The following is an 18,588-nucleotide window of genomic DNA, read 5'->3' on the forward strand; positions in this document are numbered from 1 at the left end:
TATATTTGAAACACATTTTAACATTAATTACAACTTATACTTTTGTTTACACGAGGTTTAAATATGTTTACTGTAGTGGTAACCATGGAAATCTACAAATACTATTGAACTACAGTCACTTTAGTAAAACCATGGTTCATTTTCATCAGGGACTGCCAGTGAAAGGCTGTTGCACGCATAAAATGCAACCTTTTTATTCTGACAGTGTATGGTTTATATTAACATTACACAATAGAACATGATCAATATGAACTTTTAACATTCAATTTAAACAAATGTACAGGTGCATCTCAATAAATTAGAATGTCGTGGAAAAGTTCTTTGACGGTGGCCTTCAGCTCATCTGCATTTTTTGGTCTCTTGTTTCTCATTTTGCTCTTGACAATACCCCATAGATTCTCTGGGGTTCAGGTCTGGTGAGTTTGCTGGCCAGTCAAGCACACCAACACCATGCTCATTTAACCAACTTTTGGTGCTTTTGGCAGTGTGGGCAGGTGCCAGATCCTGCTGGAAAATGAAATCAGCATCTTCAAAAAGCTGGTCAGCAGAAGGAAGCATGAAGTGCTCCAAAATTTCTTGGTAAATGGGTGCAGTGACGTTGGTTTTCAAAAAACACAATGGACCAACACCAGCAGATGACATTGCACCCCAAATCATCACAGACTGTGGAAACTTAACACTGGACTTCAAGCAACTTGGGCTATGAGCTTCTCCACCCTTCCTCCAGACTCTAGGACCTTGGTTTCCAAATGAAATACAAAACTTGCTCTCATCTGAAAGGAGGACTTTGGACCACTGGGCAACAGTCCAGTTCTTTTTCTCCTTAGCCCAGGTAAGACGCCTCTGATGTTGTCTGTGGTTCAGGAGTGGCTTAACAAGAGGAATATGACAACTGTAGCCAAATTCCTTGACATGTCTGTGTGTGGTGGCTCTTGATGCCTTGACCCCAGCCTCAGTCCATTCCTTGTGAAGTTCACTCAAATTCTTGAATCGATTTTGCTTGACAATCCTCATAAGGCTGCGGTTCTCTCGGTTGGTTGTGCATCTTTTTCTTCCACACTTTTTCCTTCCACTCAACTTTCTGTTAACATGCTTGGATACAGCACTCTGTGAACAGCCAGCTTCTTTGGCAATGAATGTTTGTGTCTTACCCTCCTTGTGAAGGGTGTCCATGATTGTCTTCTGGACAACTGTCAGATCAGCAGTCTTCCCCATGATTGTGTAGCCTAGTGAACCAAACTGAGAGACCATTTTGAAGGCTCAGGAAACCTTTGCAGGTGTATAGAGTTGATCAGCTGATTGGCATGTCACCATATTCTAATTTGTTGAGATAGTGAATTGGTGGGTTTTTGTTAAATGTGAGCCAAAATCATCTCAATTAAAAGAACCAAAGACTTAAACTACTTCAGTCTGTCTGCATTGAATTTATTTAATACACGAGTTTCACAATTTGAGTTGAATTACTGAAATAAATGAACTTTTCCACGACATTCTAATTTATTGAGATGCACCTGTAATTGCACAAACAATAAGCTACAATTTCAGTTTGTTTATTGTGAAATAACTCAAACATGTATGTTTTTTTCTGTCCTCTGATATGCATTGTTCTGGGCTGCGTTTCCCAAAAGCATCAATGGTTTCTTATGACACTTTTGGGAAACGCAGCCCTGTTTGAATGCACTGCCAGAAGTGCTCTCTCTGATTGATTAGTTCTGTCTTGCAACATTTGCATGTGTTCAGATGAGCAGGAAAATAGCTAGTTCTATGCTACACAATTATTATTCGTCCAATTCAATGCATATTGCACGCATTAAAATGTTGTTAAATAAACAAAAACACACCTTAGTATCCTTTTTTTTTTTTTTTTTGAGCATCGATACTTTCGACAAGTATCAGTATCTTATATCACTTCAGGATCGATGCGCTTATCCAGAAATGGCATTTGCAACAGTAGGCCGCTCCAGCACTTAATTTAGGTTAAGATAATTATTAACAAATAAAACAAACCTCAAATACTTTTATTATGTATCAATTTAATATATAATGTATACCACAAATATTTAGCAAACTTATTTGTTTTATAGGATAGGAGCGCCAGTCCATGCGCCAAAAGACCATTTGAGTTGCGCGAAACGAATTTGGACAGATTGCGCCCCGATAGAAATTCTATCATTCTTTTTAGATTCCCCTAAAAGTTATTACGTAAATAAAACATATAATTAAAACGTCAATCAACCTCAGTTTCTCAGACACACTCTTCGGAGGCAGGGCGGAGGAAGGCTGGTTAAAGAGGGCGGGCGCGTCGGCGGAGACGCACTTTTTGGCTCGAATAGTGGAATGTTTCCACGTTTATCTGCAAATACAAATACAGCAGAGATAGATGAGAGCATTTAATTTGTTTGATCAGTTGTCACATGTTTCATTAAACTGTGTATGCAAGACGACCACCAGCAGTCGTTCAGTTCACGTGGGGTTTGTGTTTGGGGCGTCAGTCTGCATCATCTCGCAGGGATGTCCGCACAAGGGTTACTGAACAGCGTCTTCTCGTGTTCCTCATCGGGCTCTAAAACCCTCGCAAAGAGGAAACTGCACCAGACTCGCAGTTTGGATTCGGCGCTGGTCAGAAACTGCGGGACGCCCGGAGACGCCGACGGGCATCGCTCCTTGTGCTGGAGCTCGAGCTCCACAGCTGGAATTACTAACAGCCAAAGCACTTCAGAAAGCCCCTCCGCGGACCCCAGACTCAAGCCGCGTTTTTCCTCCTCCAGTTTGTCGGCATCTTCAGACGCCTCGTCGATCTCCAGTCTTCATTTCGACTACAGGAGCGGCAAACGCAACGCGTCCAGGGATTTATCGCTCAACATCTCTGGTTCAAGCAACATCTTCTCACCGAGGAAGTGGCTTCAAAGAAAGTCGCCTCATTCGGATGCTCCTCTTTCGCACAATCTCTGTAAATCTGAGGTAGGATTATAAAAATACAGTCTATATGAAGATTTCAAAATAAAGCTGTTGTTGTTGTTCTGGCGTCTCTTATGACTATTAAACAGATTTTGAATAGAAGTTTGCAAATGCCAAAGCAATTGATAAATCATGAGGCTTGTCTGGTCAGGCCATGCAGATTGTTCTGTCTTTTCTCGAGTGTGAGTTTTTCATGCATTGTTGACAAATGCACATAAACATCATGATATATTAAATATATGTTACTAGGAACAGTGTTTATTTATTTATTTAATTATTTTAATTTTTGATGCTCTCACTATGTCTTTTAAGGTTTTCTCGACTTTTAATCAACTATGCATTTTGTTGTGGCATTATTTTTTTCTCCAGATATGTGAATATTTAATATAGTCTTGCAATTAACATGAGCTCTCATGCAAATTTCACAGTCATTTTAGAGTGCATATGGTCAGTTTTAACCGAGCATCTTTAAAGTTAACAATTAGCATTTGATCTTGGCAATAGATATATAGTAGTCAACCTTTGAAGTGGATCAAAAAAGTTAATCAAAGTTGTACTAAAACAAGATCACATTTTGGTTTTAGGACAACTTTGATGAAAGGTTTTGATCCACTTCAAATGTTGACTAGTGTATATCATGCCTAATGATGATGAAGCATGAATCCAAGTTTCAGCATTGAGATTGGCTCTTTCTGGTTCTTTTTTAAATCACCATACCATAACTTCTCATATAATATGGTTGGAATGACTAAATTGATATTTAGTCATTTATCAAATGTTTTGTATGAGGAACTTCACAATCAATTTATCTCGCAGGAGCTTGAACGATACCTGCAGCAATGCCAAGTTTCAAGAGTATGCTTGCATAGAAACTAGAGCTGAAAAAAAAAATGCACAAGCAAAAGCAATTTTTTGTTAATGGAAATTAATTTACAGTGTCTTTGATTAGTGGATGATGCTGTTTCTTGAAGGTTGTGAACAGATCAAACGGAGGTTGGATGTTTGATCCTCCACAGAGCAACAGAGACGGTGAAGGTTCTGGAAAGCAACTTTGTACATTGTTGTGATGGAACCACCAAGTGACACTTGCTTCGTGATGATAGAGAATGGGAAAAAAACATAGACCTGTAGGAGTGTGTTGAGGTAGGAGTGCACCATTCCAGTGACAGGCTGACGCACAAACCTTGAATTTAATGCAGTCGGCTGAAGATAACCAGCGGAGTGAGACCAAGAAGCCTGTGACATGGACCCTGTTTAGTTGATTGAAGATCAGACATGCAGAGTGGACAGGAGGATCTAATGGTTCAGCTCATTGAAGGCAGCAGACAGCGCTGGTAGGTTGAAGACAGATGACTTGGCTTGAGCTCTTGCCAGCCGCAGGGTTTCAGCAGCAGACAGCAGGGAAGTCTTTGTGGAATGTCCGCTTTCCTCCACTGCAGAATCCAATACAAATATAAAATACTAACCTTAAAGACAACTGAAGATATTGAACTCATACGGTGGTTTAGCTGCTGATCCTGACTTTAATAAATGCATTATCCTCAAACCATTTTACTAAATACCACTGGAAAAACGACAATAATTCATTGCAGTAAAGTGCACAACGGGATGAGGATAATAGGAGGCACAAATGGATGTGCATTGTTGCTGTCATTGTCAACTGATTGAAAAATTGTGTTTGTATGCTTGACAAATGAATGTGCAATTCAGTAAATGGGACTTTCTGAAGTGCAACCTGTTGTGTTAAATGTTCAGAATAAATTAATGTGGCATTAATGTATCAAAAGTGCCGGGAAATACCAAGGTGTTGTGAAAGTGCTTGCTTTTTTGAAGTAGCTTTCCAAAGATCAGGAATGTGAACTAATGAAATTGCATTATTAAGGCATCTACGATCAGAGACAAATCAACAAACACCTCTTTAAAAATTAATGCATGCTTTTAAAAAAAAAAATCAAACTGTGGCCACAATATTGAGAAACCAAAACGCCAAATTTGTAGATGTTTGTGTTGGCCAGCCCAAAGGGGAGCTCTCTTTGTAACGGTTACCTAACCTCTCAGGAATCTGGAGTTTATAAAGCTCCTCCTATAAAACAGTTCAGCTGTGTCTTTTAGAGCACTGCTCTTTCTATTATTTGGCCAATGAAACGGACAGGCAGCAAAAGGCAGACTTTGTTTTTTGACACCTGAAATCTTTTTTTTTACAGACCACATTGGTAGGTGGTTTGAAACCACATTGCAAAATGGCACAGAGTCCTAAATATCGGCTTTGAAAACCAAATCAAGTCTGAAATCTATAGGCAGTAAATGTGTGCTTTGATTTATCTTGAGCAGCCACAATGGCCCATTTGCTTTTTTAAGTAGTAGTCTTCCCAAACACAACAGTATTACTTGTGTATCTTTTGCTTCTTTGCCTGTTGCAGGCGGTTTCAGAGAATCTGTTGCAGTAACAAGCTTAACAATGTTTAGATCTAGAGCCAAAGTGCTCTGATGTATCTCACTAAAATACAGCCACATTGAACTTTTATGGGATTGCTTTTAACTCCTTTTATATAAATTCCCATTTTTGGTCAAATTGCGTGTATCTGTGCTCTTGTGCAGTGCTTAAATTTAGATTGGCTTAAAATATTAGATGTTATATGTTTTATTGAGAAATTGCTGTGGGAAAAACATTTTTGCCATTATCTGTTTCTGTGGATTTACGAAACAGGAGAAAAAAAACAATGAAAATGGCATATGTTCTTTGTTGAATAACAGAACAGTCATGTTCTTTGAAAACAATTAAACTGTATGAGCATTTTGTGAGTAGGCCCACATTGTTCTTTTATAGTACTGTACACATTGTTCGTTTGCAGTGAGTCTTTGTACTGTGCTTGAAGAAACCGTGTAAGAGCGGAGTGTGTTTTTCAGTGAAGTGACATCTGGTTTACATGAAGTCTGCCTCAGCTTCTATTTCTCACAGCAGAGCAGGCTGTGCTCTTGTGCAGTGCTTAAATTTAGATTGGCTTAAAATATTAGATGTTATATGTTTTATTGAGAAATTGCTGTGGGAAAAACATTTGTGCCATTATCTGTTTCTGTGGATTTACGAAACAGGAGAAAAAAAACTATGAAAATGGCATATGTTCTTTGTTGAATAACAGAACAGTCATGTTCTTTGAAAACAATTAAACTGTATGAACATTTTGTGAGTAGGCCCACATTGTTCTTTTATAGTACTGTACACATTGTTCGTTTGCAGTGAGTCTTTGTACTGTGCTTGAAGAAACCATGTAAGAGCGGAGTGTGTTTTTCAGTGAAGTGACATCTGGTTTACATGAAGTCTGCCTCAGCTTCTATTTCTCACAGCAGAGCAGCATGACCTGATCTTTGGCAGCTCTACCCATGCAAATAGTTTTTCCCACTGGAGACTGTCAACTGAGTACAACAGCACTTTGGGGTCTTTACCACCGATAAATCGAACATGTACTTTTGAGTGCCAATGGAGCGTCTCATGCAAACATCTAAAATTAGGCAAAATTTTAAGTGAACAAGTTCCTGATTTTATTTTGCTATTTTTCCTCATTGTTTCCCTTACAACTGCATCATTCTATGGAAGTCAGAGTGCTTTTGTTTTGACAGGTTGCCGGGATTCAACACTACTGAGTGTAGATTGCAAGATCTTTTACATTGAGAGACATTGCAGAATATGGGGTTCATTCACAGGCCGTTGAAAGTGGGGCATGTTCATGAAGCCTGACTCGCCTTAAGCTGTTTTCAGTTGGAGCAGATCCAGCGTAAGAGACCGTGAGCGGTTCAGTGTTTTCGATAAGATGGTTTCGATTATTGCATCTCCTCCAGACAAGTACAGTTGCAACATGCGATAAGCCATGTATCTGATTTTCCAGAACGATGAGTGAAAAAAGCTCGTCCTCTGAGGTTGGACCTCTTTAAACTTTCTTTTCTAGCTACATTAAAGCTATTGCAACATCAGTATCAGCATAACCTTTAACCTTTTTACATTTTGCCTGCCAATCATCTCTGTGTGTGTTGCAGTGCACACACACACATACACATATGCAGCACATGTTTATGTTCAGAGGCGTACTGAAGAATTGTGGCCCTGTTTACACCCAGTGTTAAAGGAAGAGTAATAACCCCAAAATTAAAATGTGCTCACCCTCAGGCCATTCAAGATGTGGATGAGTTTGTTTCTTCATCAGATTTGGAGAAATGTAGCATTGCATCAGTGTCTCAGCAATGGATGCTCTGCAGTGAATGGGTGCCGTCAGAATGAGATTCCAAAAACATCACAAGTAATCCACAGCACTCCAGTCCATCAGTTAACATCTTAAGAAGGCAAAAGCTGAAACAAATCCATCATTAAGACATTTTTAACGTCAAAACATTGCTTCTGGCTAAAACACTAAAGTCCACATCCATAATTGCTTTCGCCAGTGAAAAAGTGGTCTGGTCTGAATCAGGAGAGAAATCTGCACAGATCAAGCACCGTTTACAAGCCAAAACAGCTCTAAACAAATATGTGGCTGGATTTTGATGCGAGAGACAACAGATTCACAGGCCGTTGAAAGTGGGGCATGTTCATGAAGCCTGACTCGCCTTAAGCTGTTTTCAGTTGGAGCAGATCCAGCGTAAGAGACCGTGAGCGGTTCAGTGTTTTCGATAAGATGGTTTCGATTATTGCATCTCCTCCAGACAAGTACAGTTGCAACATGCGATAAGCCATGTATCTGATTTTCCAGAACGATGAGTGAAAAAAGCTCGTCCTCTGAGGTTGGACCTCTTTAAACTTTCTTTTCTAGCTACATTAAAGCTATTGCAACATCAGTATCAGCATAACCTTTAACCTTTTTACATTTTGCCTGCCAATCATCTCTGTGTGTGTTGCAGTGCACACACACACATACACATATGCAGCACATGTTTATGTTCAGAGGCGTACTGAAGAATTGTGGCCCTGTTTACACCCAGTGTTAAAGGAAGAGTAATAACCCCCAAATTAAAATGTGCTCACCCTCAGGCCATTCAAGATGTGGATGAGTTTGTTTCTTCATCAGGTTTGGAGAAATGTAGCATTGCATCAGTGTCTCAGCAATGGATGCTCTGCAGTGAATGGGTGCCGTCAGAATGAGATTCCAAAAACATCACAAGTAATCCACAGCACTCCAGTCCATCAGTTAACATCTTAAGAAGGCAAAAGCTGAAACAAATCCATCATTAAGACATTTTTAACGTCAAAACATTGCTTCTGGCTAAAACACTAAAGTCCACATCCATAATTGCTTTCGCCAGTGAAAAAGTGGTCTGGTCTGAATCAGGAGAGAAATCTGCACAGATCAAGCACCGTTTACAAGCCAAAACAGCTCTAAACAAATATATAGGTGGATTTTGATGCGGAAGACAACAGAGCATCCATTGGTGAGCAAGTGATGTAATGCTATATTTCTCCAAATGTGATGAAAAACAAACTCATCTACATCTCGGATGGCCTGAGGGTAAAGACATTATCAGCAAATTCCTATTTTTGAGTGACATATTGCTTTAAAATGCTTTAACCAAGAGGTCAAGGTTTGTCTGATTGAGATAGTCCAGTTTGATTCTGCTGGTACTCATAAATACACCAATCTGGGGGCAAAAAGTATTTTTTCTTGATTGTTGGACATTCAAAAGTTTAAGTTTTCTGATTAAATTAATAAATGCATATAAATTGTACTTCACTTTATTATACTAGATGTTTCACAAATTCTTTTCAGAGGCTCTTTAATGCCCTTTAAAATGCTTTAACCAAGAGGTCAAGGTTTGTCTGATTGAGATAGTCCAGTTTGATTCTGCTGGTACTCATAAATACACCAATCTGGGGGCAAAAAGTATTTTTTTCTTGATTGTTGGACATTCAAAAGTTTAAGTTTTCTGATTAAATTAATAAATGCATATAAATTGTACTTCACTTTATTATACTAGATGTTTCACAAATTCTTTTCAGAGGCTCTTTAATGCATGAAAGTGGCTTATTTCTGTCCTCTACAGATGAATTGGTTTGGGAAGAACAGAGGTACGATTTGAAAAATGACCTTTTCTCATAAGAAATCCAACACATTTCCTAATCATGCTCCAGATCATGGCTGCACACGTAATAATAATCATAATAAAAAAATCAGGATTGCACAATTGACTTAATCGTGCAAATAGATGATTGCAGCATTCCATTTAGTTCTGTTAGTTGCATCAAAGCTTTTTTTTTTTTTTTTTTGCAACACAGCGGTTGATCATTATAAGCGACGTGTCTGTTTTTACACATGTTTGCAATGATGAATTAAGATGCATTGGTCTATAGACCTATGAATGGTGACAGCTGTTCCTAATGCGTGCATGAGTCACAATTTTATGTTCTGTGTTTCACTTCTGCTCGCGGTTGCAGATGATTGCATCTGTGCAATGCCTTTTGCATGGACAAGCATCACTCACTTTTTTGTTTGTTTGTTTGCAGAGAGTTGTGTTTCTATGGCACTATCTGAGTTTTTTCCAGCTTCATGTATCAATTGAATCCATTGTTAACAGCTTCAACAATGCTGTGCGGCCAACAAAAGAAGTTAGTTTGAATCTTGAATTTTTCCAATACCAGTTTCCTTTCGAGTCCGGTTGGAAAGAGTTGAAATAAGCGAGAGGAAGGCATGTTTCCATTGTCAGGCAGCTACTGTATGGCTTTCATGTGTTCTTCTACGAAGGTGTGTCCTGACTGACTGACTCGGTGATTAATGTAGTGATGTTGAAACCCAGAATGTGGTACTTCCTGTTTCTTTGTGCCACTTTGTCGGGGGTTTGACACTGGGAACAAGATAAAGTGATATTTAATGCTCTTACATCATCAGAGCTATTACACAGGATTGTTCAGGACATTTCTGAAGAATTTAATTCTTTGTATCTTTTATTAGTATTGTTTGGTTAAAGAGTCAGACGAATTGGAGATTTGGCTCCATTTCAGTTCATGAGTTTGAATTTGAAGTGAATTGACCCATAGGTCCCATAGGAATTTCAATTTAGAATTTGATTGACATTTTATTTTATATTAATGTGCAAGAACAGATTAGAACGTTTTAAGGTTTTTACATTTTGTAAACCATTTTTTAGAGAAATTAATAATTTTATACATTAAAATTGACAGTAAAGATATGTCTAATGTTACATTTCAAATAAATGCTGTTCTTTTGAACTTTCTGTTCATCAAGGAATCCTGGAATATAAAATGTATCAATGTTTCCACAAAAATATTTTCATAATACCAACTGTTTTTAACATTTATAATAATCAGAGCTGCAAATCTGTATAATACAATGATTTCTGAAGGATCACGTGACACTGAAGACTGGAGTAATGATGCTGAAAATTCAGCTTTGATCACAGGAATAAATTACATTTTACAATATATTCACATAGAAAACAGCTATTTCAAATTGTAAAAATATTTCACAATTTTTGCAGTATTTTTGATCAAATTAACACATCCTTGGTGAGCAGAAGATACTTTTTTTCAAAAACATAAAAAAAAAAAATACTGATCCCAAATTTGTGGCTGGTAAATTCAGGAATTGATTTGGAATTTTGAAGAAATTCTTAATTTCTCAATTTCTCTAAAAAAAAATTTTGTATAGTGCTTGTCACTGTGTACCTTTCTTTCCAAAGTCACTATACAAACAGTAGTGTGTCACAAAGCATGTGTCCACTTGTTTTACTTTGTCATTCTGTAGGGAAAGACATGAGGTGACACACCCAGAGAACTCACTTTCTTCCCTTCAGTGACTCAATAGCTGGAAGCGATACGTCTGTAAAAGTGACATTCTCTCATGAAACCGTGTAACAATGCTGTGAAGCTGTTATTTGTCACTGTGAGAGAGTTCATTTGAGTTTTCCTAGCCATTGGTGGCACAGAAGTCAAGAAATATATATATTTTTTGTCAGTTTAATATAAAACAGACACAAATGAGTCGATAATTGACATGCAATGCGAGTATAGAGGATCCTTATGTGAGGATCCTGTTTGTGGACTTCAGCTCGGCCTTCAACACCATCATCCCAATACTCCTCCAGACCAAACTAACCTGGCTCTCTGTTCCTAGCTGTATCTGTCAGTGGATCACCAGCTTCCTGACAGACAGGTAGAAGCTAGTGAGGCTGGGGAAATTCTCATCCAGCACCCGTACGATCAGCACTGGCGCCCCCCAGGGATGTGTGCTCTCCCCACTGCTCTTCTCCCTGTACACCAACGACTGCACCTCTACTGACCCCTCTGTCAAACTCCTGAAGTTTGCAGACGACACTACACTCATCGGCCTCATCCTAGGGCTGCTCGATTATGGCAAAAATCATAATCATGATTATTTTTGTCAATATTTTAATCACGATTATTTAACACGATTATGAGTGGGCCACATGACCAAAACTTTATACGAGCAATAGTGATATATATATTTTCTGTAAATACGGTTGCTGTGACATCTACATTTTAGAGAAATTTCACAATTCTTAATACCACAGCAGAATTCTGGGGTAAATAATATTAGTAAAAAAAAAAAAAGTCCTCGAAAATAATGAAACGGTCAGTAATAAAAAAAAGCAAAGGATAGATACAAATGAAACAAACTGTGCTTTACGTTTTTTATGCAAGTCTAAAGTATTCTGCTAACAGCCCACTACAGGAATTGAATAATTGAATGTCAAATAAAACAGCATAGTCTTCACTGAAAGAATTAAACTTCCTTTGTTTTTATTAAAGCTACAAAAATCCTTCAGTCAAGAGCAGTGAGTGATTTTCTCTCACACAGTCAGCAGCAGGAATATAAGGCTGCTGTCACTTTAAGAGCTACACGGCTCCAATTTACGGTTACGCACATTTTCATTCTCAACTGTTTACATTCACTTACTACATAACCGACAAGAGTTTATGTGAATAATCACCAAGTGCCGCATTTTGACACATTTGTGCATGTATTTGACCGTTTAGGTGCACACATTAAGCTAAAAGTTGACTTTGCATGTACATGTCCGTGTTCTGTTCCGTCTCCGAGAAAGCCTCCTGAGGAACAGTGCAAGTTCTCTCTGAGATTTCTTCTGAAATTCTAGTAAAATGCATGAGATTTAACAAGGCGAAAAAAGTCTCAATTTGCTCTCCATTTCATTGCTGTTGAGAAGTAACTGAGATTTTAAAGATATCTCACTCGTGTTTTTCCTATCTAGCTGACTCCCATGATGCATTGGCTCAAGCGTAGCTAGCGTGAAGATGGCATTAAGTAAGGAAGCAGCACTGTTTGTTTTCCTTAAGAAATTCTTCAAAGAAGCCCCCGAATCCCCAAGCTCTTATTTCCTATCAAAACGAAAGTGGTCAATGAAACTGATCAAGAGTGAGAAAAACCACAGGAAAACAGAGTTTTCTCAAGTCTCAGGAAAACTGTTTGTTCTCTGTCTGCATTTCAGTTGTTTTTTTGTTTTTTTTATATCAGCATATATTTGTAGGACTGCATGATTTGGGGAAAAATCTATTTTCATTGCATTGCAATTTTTCCGGAAAAAAAAGTGATTTAATATGCAAAAAATAAAATAAATAAATAAAAGGCATAATTGGCCAAAAGTTTGTGATTTATATATCAATAATAATAATACTAATTATAATTTTTATGTTTATTATTACTTTTAAATAAAAATTACTAAATAAAAACGAAATAAAAAATATTACTATTGTAATATTTCGCTACAAAAAAAAAAAATCTATTACGGATGTAAAATTGCAATAATGTTTAAAATCACACATTTAAATAATATTTAAAATGGCAATAATTAATAATATTAATGGCTTAAATTCATTTTCAATCATTAAACCATTGAATTGATCCTTTGAAATCAGATAATCGCACTAAGCCGTATCATGATTTTGTTTTTATTTCAATTAATTGTGCAGCACTTTGTATTTGTAATACATTTTGCACATTTGTTTGTATGTTTTGATTGAATTGATAAAACTGTACAATATAGCATATTGACAGTATTTAGAAATCCCTCAGAACTGAATGAAAACAATAACATGTTAAATGTGTTAAATGTACTGCTGTTAAACATTTAATTATTCAAATGCATTCAAATATTAAATTTAATAGATTGTTTTCCTTGCATTATTCTGAACATCAAAGGATTTGCAAACATTTCTATGTACATTTGTACATATAATAGCATTTCGAAGCTGTTCGTACAGTACGCTGATATTGTACATATTAGAAAATGTATGTGTGTTAGAAGTACATGTTATGGTTGAATACTAATGAGATCACGTTGGTGAAATCGTCGTGGAGAATAGATGTGCAGCGAGCAGCTGGGCCTGAAATTACCATCAGACACACATGTGATGCTTATTTATGATCCTCAAGTATCTCTTGTTAGACAGCTGTTCAGAAGAAACTGTTGCTCACCTTTTATGCTGATGAGCGAGGCTTTCATTTCTGCTAAGTGTAGTGGTTGAGTGGCACTACAGCACCAGAGGATGAAGCAACACGTTTGCATGTTTCTCTTAATATCTTTTAAATTCAAGTTTTCATAATTTACTAGATAAGACTTCTGCTCATTGTTTTCATTACTTGTGCTATTGTATATTGTGCTGTTGATGCCTTGGATGGTAATGACTGCAGTACATTTCATGTGGGGTTCTTTCTTATCTAATATTGATATTTTATTACAAAAATCTAGAAATGCTGCACTACACACTGTATGCACTACTGTTAAAAAGTTTGAAATGTTTTTGAAAGAAGTCTCTTCTGCTCACCAAGGCTGCATTAATTTACAGTAACAATTGTGAAAAATTATTACAATTTAAAATGAGTGATTTTTATGTTAATATGTTTTAAAATGCAATTTATTGCTGTGATCAAAGCTGAATTTTCAGCATCGTTACTCCAGTCTTCAGTGTCACATGATCCTTCAGAAATCATTCTAATATGCTGATTTTCTGCTCAAGAAACATTTCTGATTATTATCAATGCTGAAAACAGTTGTGCTGACGAATATTTTTGTGTATGCAATATGTTGCAATTTTTTCAAGATTATTTTTTTTATTTGAAAATTCAAAAGAACAGAATTTATTTGAAATAAAAATAAGTGGCTTCAAATAAATGCTGTTTTTTTTTTTTACTTTCTGTGTTCCAAATGAACCTATTTAGATACACTCTTTAGTGCACACTTATAGGCACCATATGATTTGGAATGCAGCTTATGTGAAGCCAGGCTTATTTAATTCCACATCTGTGCACAAGCGTTATCTTGTATGCTGCCATTTCTCTGGATTTCAGTGGGAGAGCTCGTGTGCTGTCTGGAAGAGCAGAGATTTTATGTCGGAGAATGATGAAGTGCAGGTCTTATTGGGGTGTGTAGTGTAGTGCTTAAGAAAGAATGCCATAATTTAATGTTCTGATGACATTTTTCGTTCATATGGCATGAGTCTCTGTGCAGAATTGACCATTATGGCGCAACACTTTTAAATATCTGATGTATTTGGTATAAGCGGCTTTCATATTGTGTTCTAACCAGGCCTGGCATCAAGGTATTTGCAGATTTAAAGTAAAATTTATTGGTTGCACAAAGTGAGATCTTAACACCTTTGCTCTTACCTTGAACATATGCGAGCTAGACACCATCATCACCCGACGTCAATGCCTGACCTCACTGATGTTCTTGGGAGTGAACGGGAGTGAATCCCTGCATCCATGATCCAACATCTAATATAAAGTCTTTCCAAAACAGTGGAAACTGCTTTAGCTGTAATGTTTTTTGCCTTGCATTTGAAATTAAACAAATTGAAATTAAACACGACTGGTTGGGCAGTCGTAGCCTAATGGTTAGAGAGTCAGAATGTGTGTGTGTGTGTGTGTGTGTGCACTTGGATGGGTTAAATGCAGAGCACAAATTCCGATTATATGATGCCATGCATCACTTCACTAAATGTTTGACAAATGTTCAGAATGAATATTTCAATGTATTTGCTTTCTCTCTGGCAAAACTTTTGCTTTCCCTTGACAATCCTTTCATTAGCAAAACTTTTCAGTTTGCACGCATAACTATTGTGATGGAAATATAACGAGTTGGGAGGTAAAACTTACACAAGCATACGCAAAGTTTCTTAGTGGAACACAATCCTTTTGTGAGAGAACAAAGTTTCTGAAGGGAACGCAATACCTTTGGGAGAACGAATGCAAAGTTTCTTAGTGGAACGCAATACTTTTGTGAAAAATGCAACCGTTTCACAAGCAAATGCAAAGTTAGTTTCACATGGGAACGCAATACTTTTGTGAGAGCGAACAAAGTTTCTTAGTGGAACACAATTTTGTGAACGAACGCAGATATTTTGCAAGTAAGTGCAAAGTTTCTCGGGGGAACACAATACTTTTGTGAAAGAACGCAAATGTTTCGCTGTCACGGTGTTGCCTGCTGTGTCGGAGCGCGGAGCGAAGGAGACGTAGGAGAATACAACAGTCTTTATTTACCACATTGTAGCGTCTGGAACACTCCAACACACAATATATATTTTGTTAGCTAGATTTCACAAATAACAAAACACGGAACGGAGTCTGACATTGCTCCTCTCTGGGCTAAACTCGAGGACTGGAGCCCTCACTGGGCTAAACTCGGGGACTGGAGCCCTCACTGGGCTAAACTCGGGGAAAGGAGCCCTCACTGGGCTAAACTCGGGGAAAGGAGCCCTCACTGGGCTAAACTCGGTGACCGGAGCCCTCACTGGGCTAAACTCGGGAACAGGAGCCCTCTTTGGGCTACACTGGAGTGAGCTCTGAGGCTGGAGCCGACCGCCTTCTCCTCCTTAAATTCCCCTTTAGGTTCGGGGTGAAAGGCGTGGTCGACGAACTTGACTTTGGAGCGGCCGGCAGGCTGGTTCTAGCTCGGGCCCGGACACTCCCCAGACACCGGTAGATCGTTCCCTCCAGCATAGTCCCTTGGTGTCTGGGAGGTCCATGGGGTGATGGTAGTTGGCCCGAGCCAGAACAGAGAATTGATGGTGGCGTCATCCAATTTCGTCGCCACGGCGAGCCCGCAGAATTCCCAGGCGTACTCGAAGAAGGGGAGATCTCTACGGGCTAGAGAAATAAATCGAGCGGCGAGTTCCATTATCACGGGGGGAGCAAAAACGGGAAAACAAAAGACTTTTCAGAACACGAAAACAAAACGGGGAGAAGGGGCGCCGCTTACTTTCAGTTCCAGCCTACTGTGTCTGAGCGAAGGAGACGTAGGAGAATTCAAGTCTTTATTTAACACATGAAACACACGTAGGAACGAGGATTGACAATCGAGACAGCACAGCGAACTCAAAACCGGAAACTCTATAAATACACAGGACTTGATGAGAAACACCTGGGATCAATAAACATAATTGCACATGAGGGAAAATGGGTCATGGAAAGCATGTGGGGAGCAAAACACAAAACACGGAACAGAGTCTGACATTCGGCAAGCAAATGCAAAGTTAGATTCTCAAAGGAACGCAATACCTTTACAGGAACAAATGCAACGTTTCCTAGTGGAGCGCAATACTTTTGCGAAAAACGCAACTGTTTCACAAGCAAAATAAATGCAAAGTTAGTTTCTTTTGCAAGAGTGAACAAAGTTTCTTAGCAGAGCCCAATACTTTTTTGAGAGCGACTACAAAGTTTCTTACCAGAAAGCAAAGTTTCATATTGGAACGCAATACTTTAGTGAAAGGACGCAAATGTTTTTAGCAAGCAAAAGCAAAGTTTCTTCGGGCGAATGCAATACTTTTGAGAGAGCAAACACAAAGTTTCTTAGCAGAACGCAATACTTGAGTGAAAAAAGGCAAATGTTTTGTGTTTCTCAGGGAAAAGCAATCCTTTTCGTAAGAGAACGCAAATGCAAAGTTAGTTTCTAAAGGAAACAAAATACTTTTGCAAGAACAAACTAAAATTTTCTTAGTGAAGACTTTTGCGAAAAAAGTAAACATAACATTTCTTAGAGGAACATAATACTTTTCAGAGAGTGAACGCAAAGTTTCTTAGTGGAGCACAAGACTTTTGCGAAAAAACGCAAATGTTTTGCAGGAACAGATGCAAAGTTTCTCGAGGGAATGCAATACTTTTGTGAGAGAATGCAAATGTTTTATGAGCGAATGTAAAATTTCTCGAGGAAACACAATACACACAAAGAGAATGTAAAAGCATTTAAATATATTTTTTTCCTCCCATCTAATTTTTTTCCTTCACTATTAGGGACTCCATTAGGTAATTTACCATCTATCAGTAGAAAAAGATTGTATAATAAAAATAGATGATTGTTTTATTGATCTGGATGCAGCTAATGTTTTTGTCCGTGTGCACAGCAGTGTGTGATTTCATCTGGGTTATTATGCAAGCAGATGAGGAACTGCTGGTGTCTGGATTGAGTGTTGACCTTCTGCAGCTGGGAAGGAAATGCTCAGTGAATGTTTGACTTGTGCTGTTAGGCATACATGTGGTCCTGTTATCCAAGTTTATGAGATTGGCTTGAGCAGAAAAGTGAAATATAAAAAAGTCTGGTTGCATGTCACATATGCTACACAATGACCCATAATTGAAGGTATTTACTTTATGATAAAAGGAGAGAGCTGCAGTGAAGGGGAAAATGATCAAAATTCAGTGTCCCACACAAATAATCACATGACTTAAGACATGCATGAGTCATATGGACTACTGTTTTGTTTTGATTTTCGTTTTTGGAGCTTGATTGTAATGAACTGTTGCATTGAAAAGAGCTTCTTCAAAAGAAAATAGCAGCATGAATAACTAATGTTTTCAAAGGAATAGATCATCCATGAATGTCATTAAGTTCACCTGTAATTGTTGGAAAGACCTTAGAAATGGGTCAGTATTTTTCATTGTTGTTGGACTGTAAGCCTCTTTGGGGCTGGACTCATATGACAGTTTCCACTTCAACATGGATCAAAGAAAGTATAATCTGGTCAAGGCAGATTTGCAGGCTGGTTAATCAGAGGTCATGAGTATCTGCCTGAACAGTCTGTTTCCTTCCTAACCCCTCATTAGGGCTGGACAATACAGATAAAAAAAAACAAAGTGTGATTTCTAAATATGAGTGTATTCTGGAAGCCTTTCGAGTGCCATGGCAAAGCATGCTGGGAAACAGAAATCCCCAGTTAAATTTTAAGTATGTCTAAATTAAAAGAAACTAAACAAAACGTCTCGGGTTACTTATGTAATCATGGTTCCCTGAGGGGAACGAGACACTGCGTCCTCTAGGGGTCGCTATGGGGAATGCCTCGTCGTGACCCGTGTCTGAAGCCTACATTGAAAAAACACCAACTTGTTTGGCCGGCGACAGCCATGACGTCACTACCGTCGCAACTAGTACAAAATAGGCGCCGGTAGCGCACATCATCACTTCTTCGTCTGAAGCTTGTATTCGCAGCATGGCACAAAATCTAGAGGACGCAGTGTCTCGTTCCCCTCAGGAAACCATGGTTACATAAGTAACCCGAGATGTTCCCTTTCGCGGAACTTCGAACTGCGTCCTCTAGGGGTCGCTATGGGGAACGGTATACCCACGCCGCCATGCTGAGGGGAGTGCAAGCCAGAACCATGG

At 38.4% G+C, this 18,588-nt stretch overlaps 1 protein-coding gene across 3 annotated transcripts in view; it reads left to right on the forward strand.

Annotated features, from left to right (window-relative positions):
* The first annotated feature begins 2,249 nt into the window (after positions 1-2,249).
* LOC107564307 (rho GTPase-activating protein 6-like) overlaps positions 2,250-18,588 on the forward strand; it is a 40,099-nt gene continuing 23,760 nt past the window's right edge. For 2 of the 3 annotated variants that reach the window (XM_016249346.1, XM_016249347.1), the window contains exon 1: positions 2,250-2,961. In XM_016249346.1, the coding sequence (XP_016104832.1) occupies positions 2,434-2,961 (528 nt within the window). In that variant the 5' untranslated portion in view covers positions 2,250-2,433. The remainder of the gene's footprint in view (positions 2,962-18,588) is intronic. The other variant, XM_016249345.1, reaches the window with a different exon arrangement.

The sequence above is a fragment of the Sinocyclocheilus grahami genome, unplaced genomic scaffold, assembly GCF_001515645.1.
Source record: "Sinocyclocheilus grahami isolate Dianchi unplaced genomic scaffold, SAMN03320097.WGS_v1.1 scaffold923.1, whole genome shotgun sequence".
In the NCBI taxonomy this organism is placed as follows: Eukaryota; Metazoa; Chordata; class Actinopteri; order Cypriniformes; family Cyprinidae; genus Sinocyclocheilus; species Sinocyclocheilus grahami.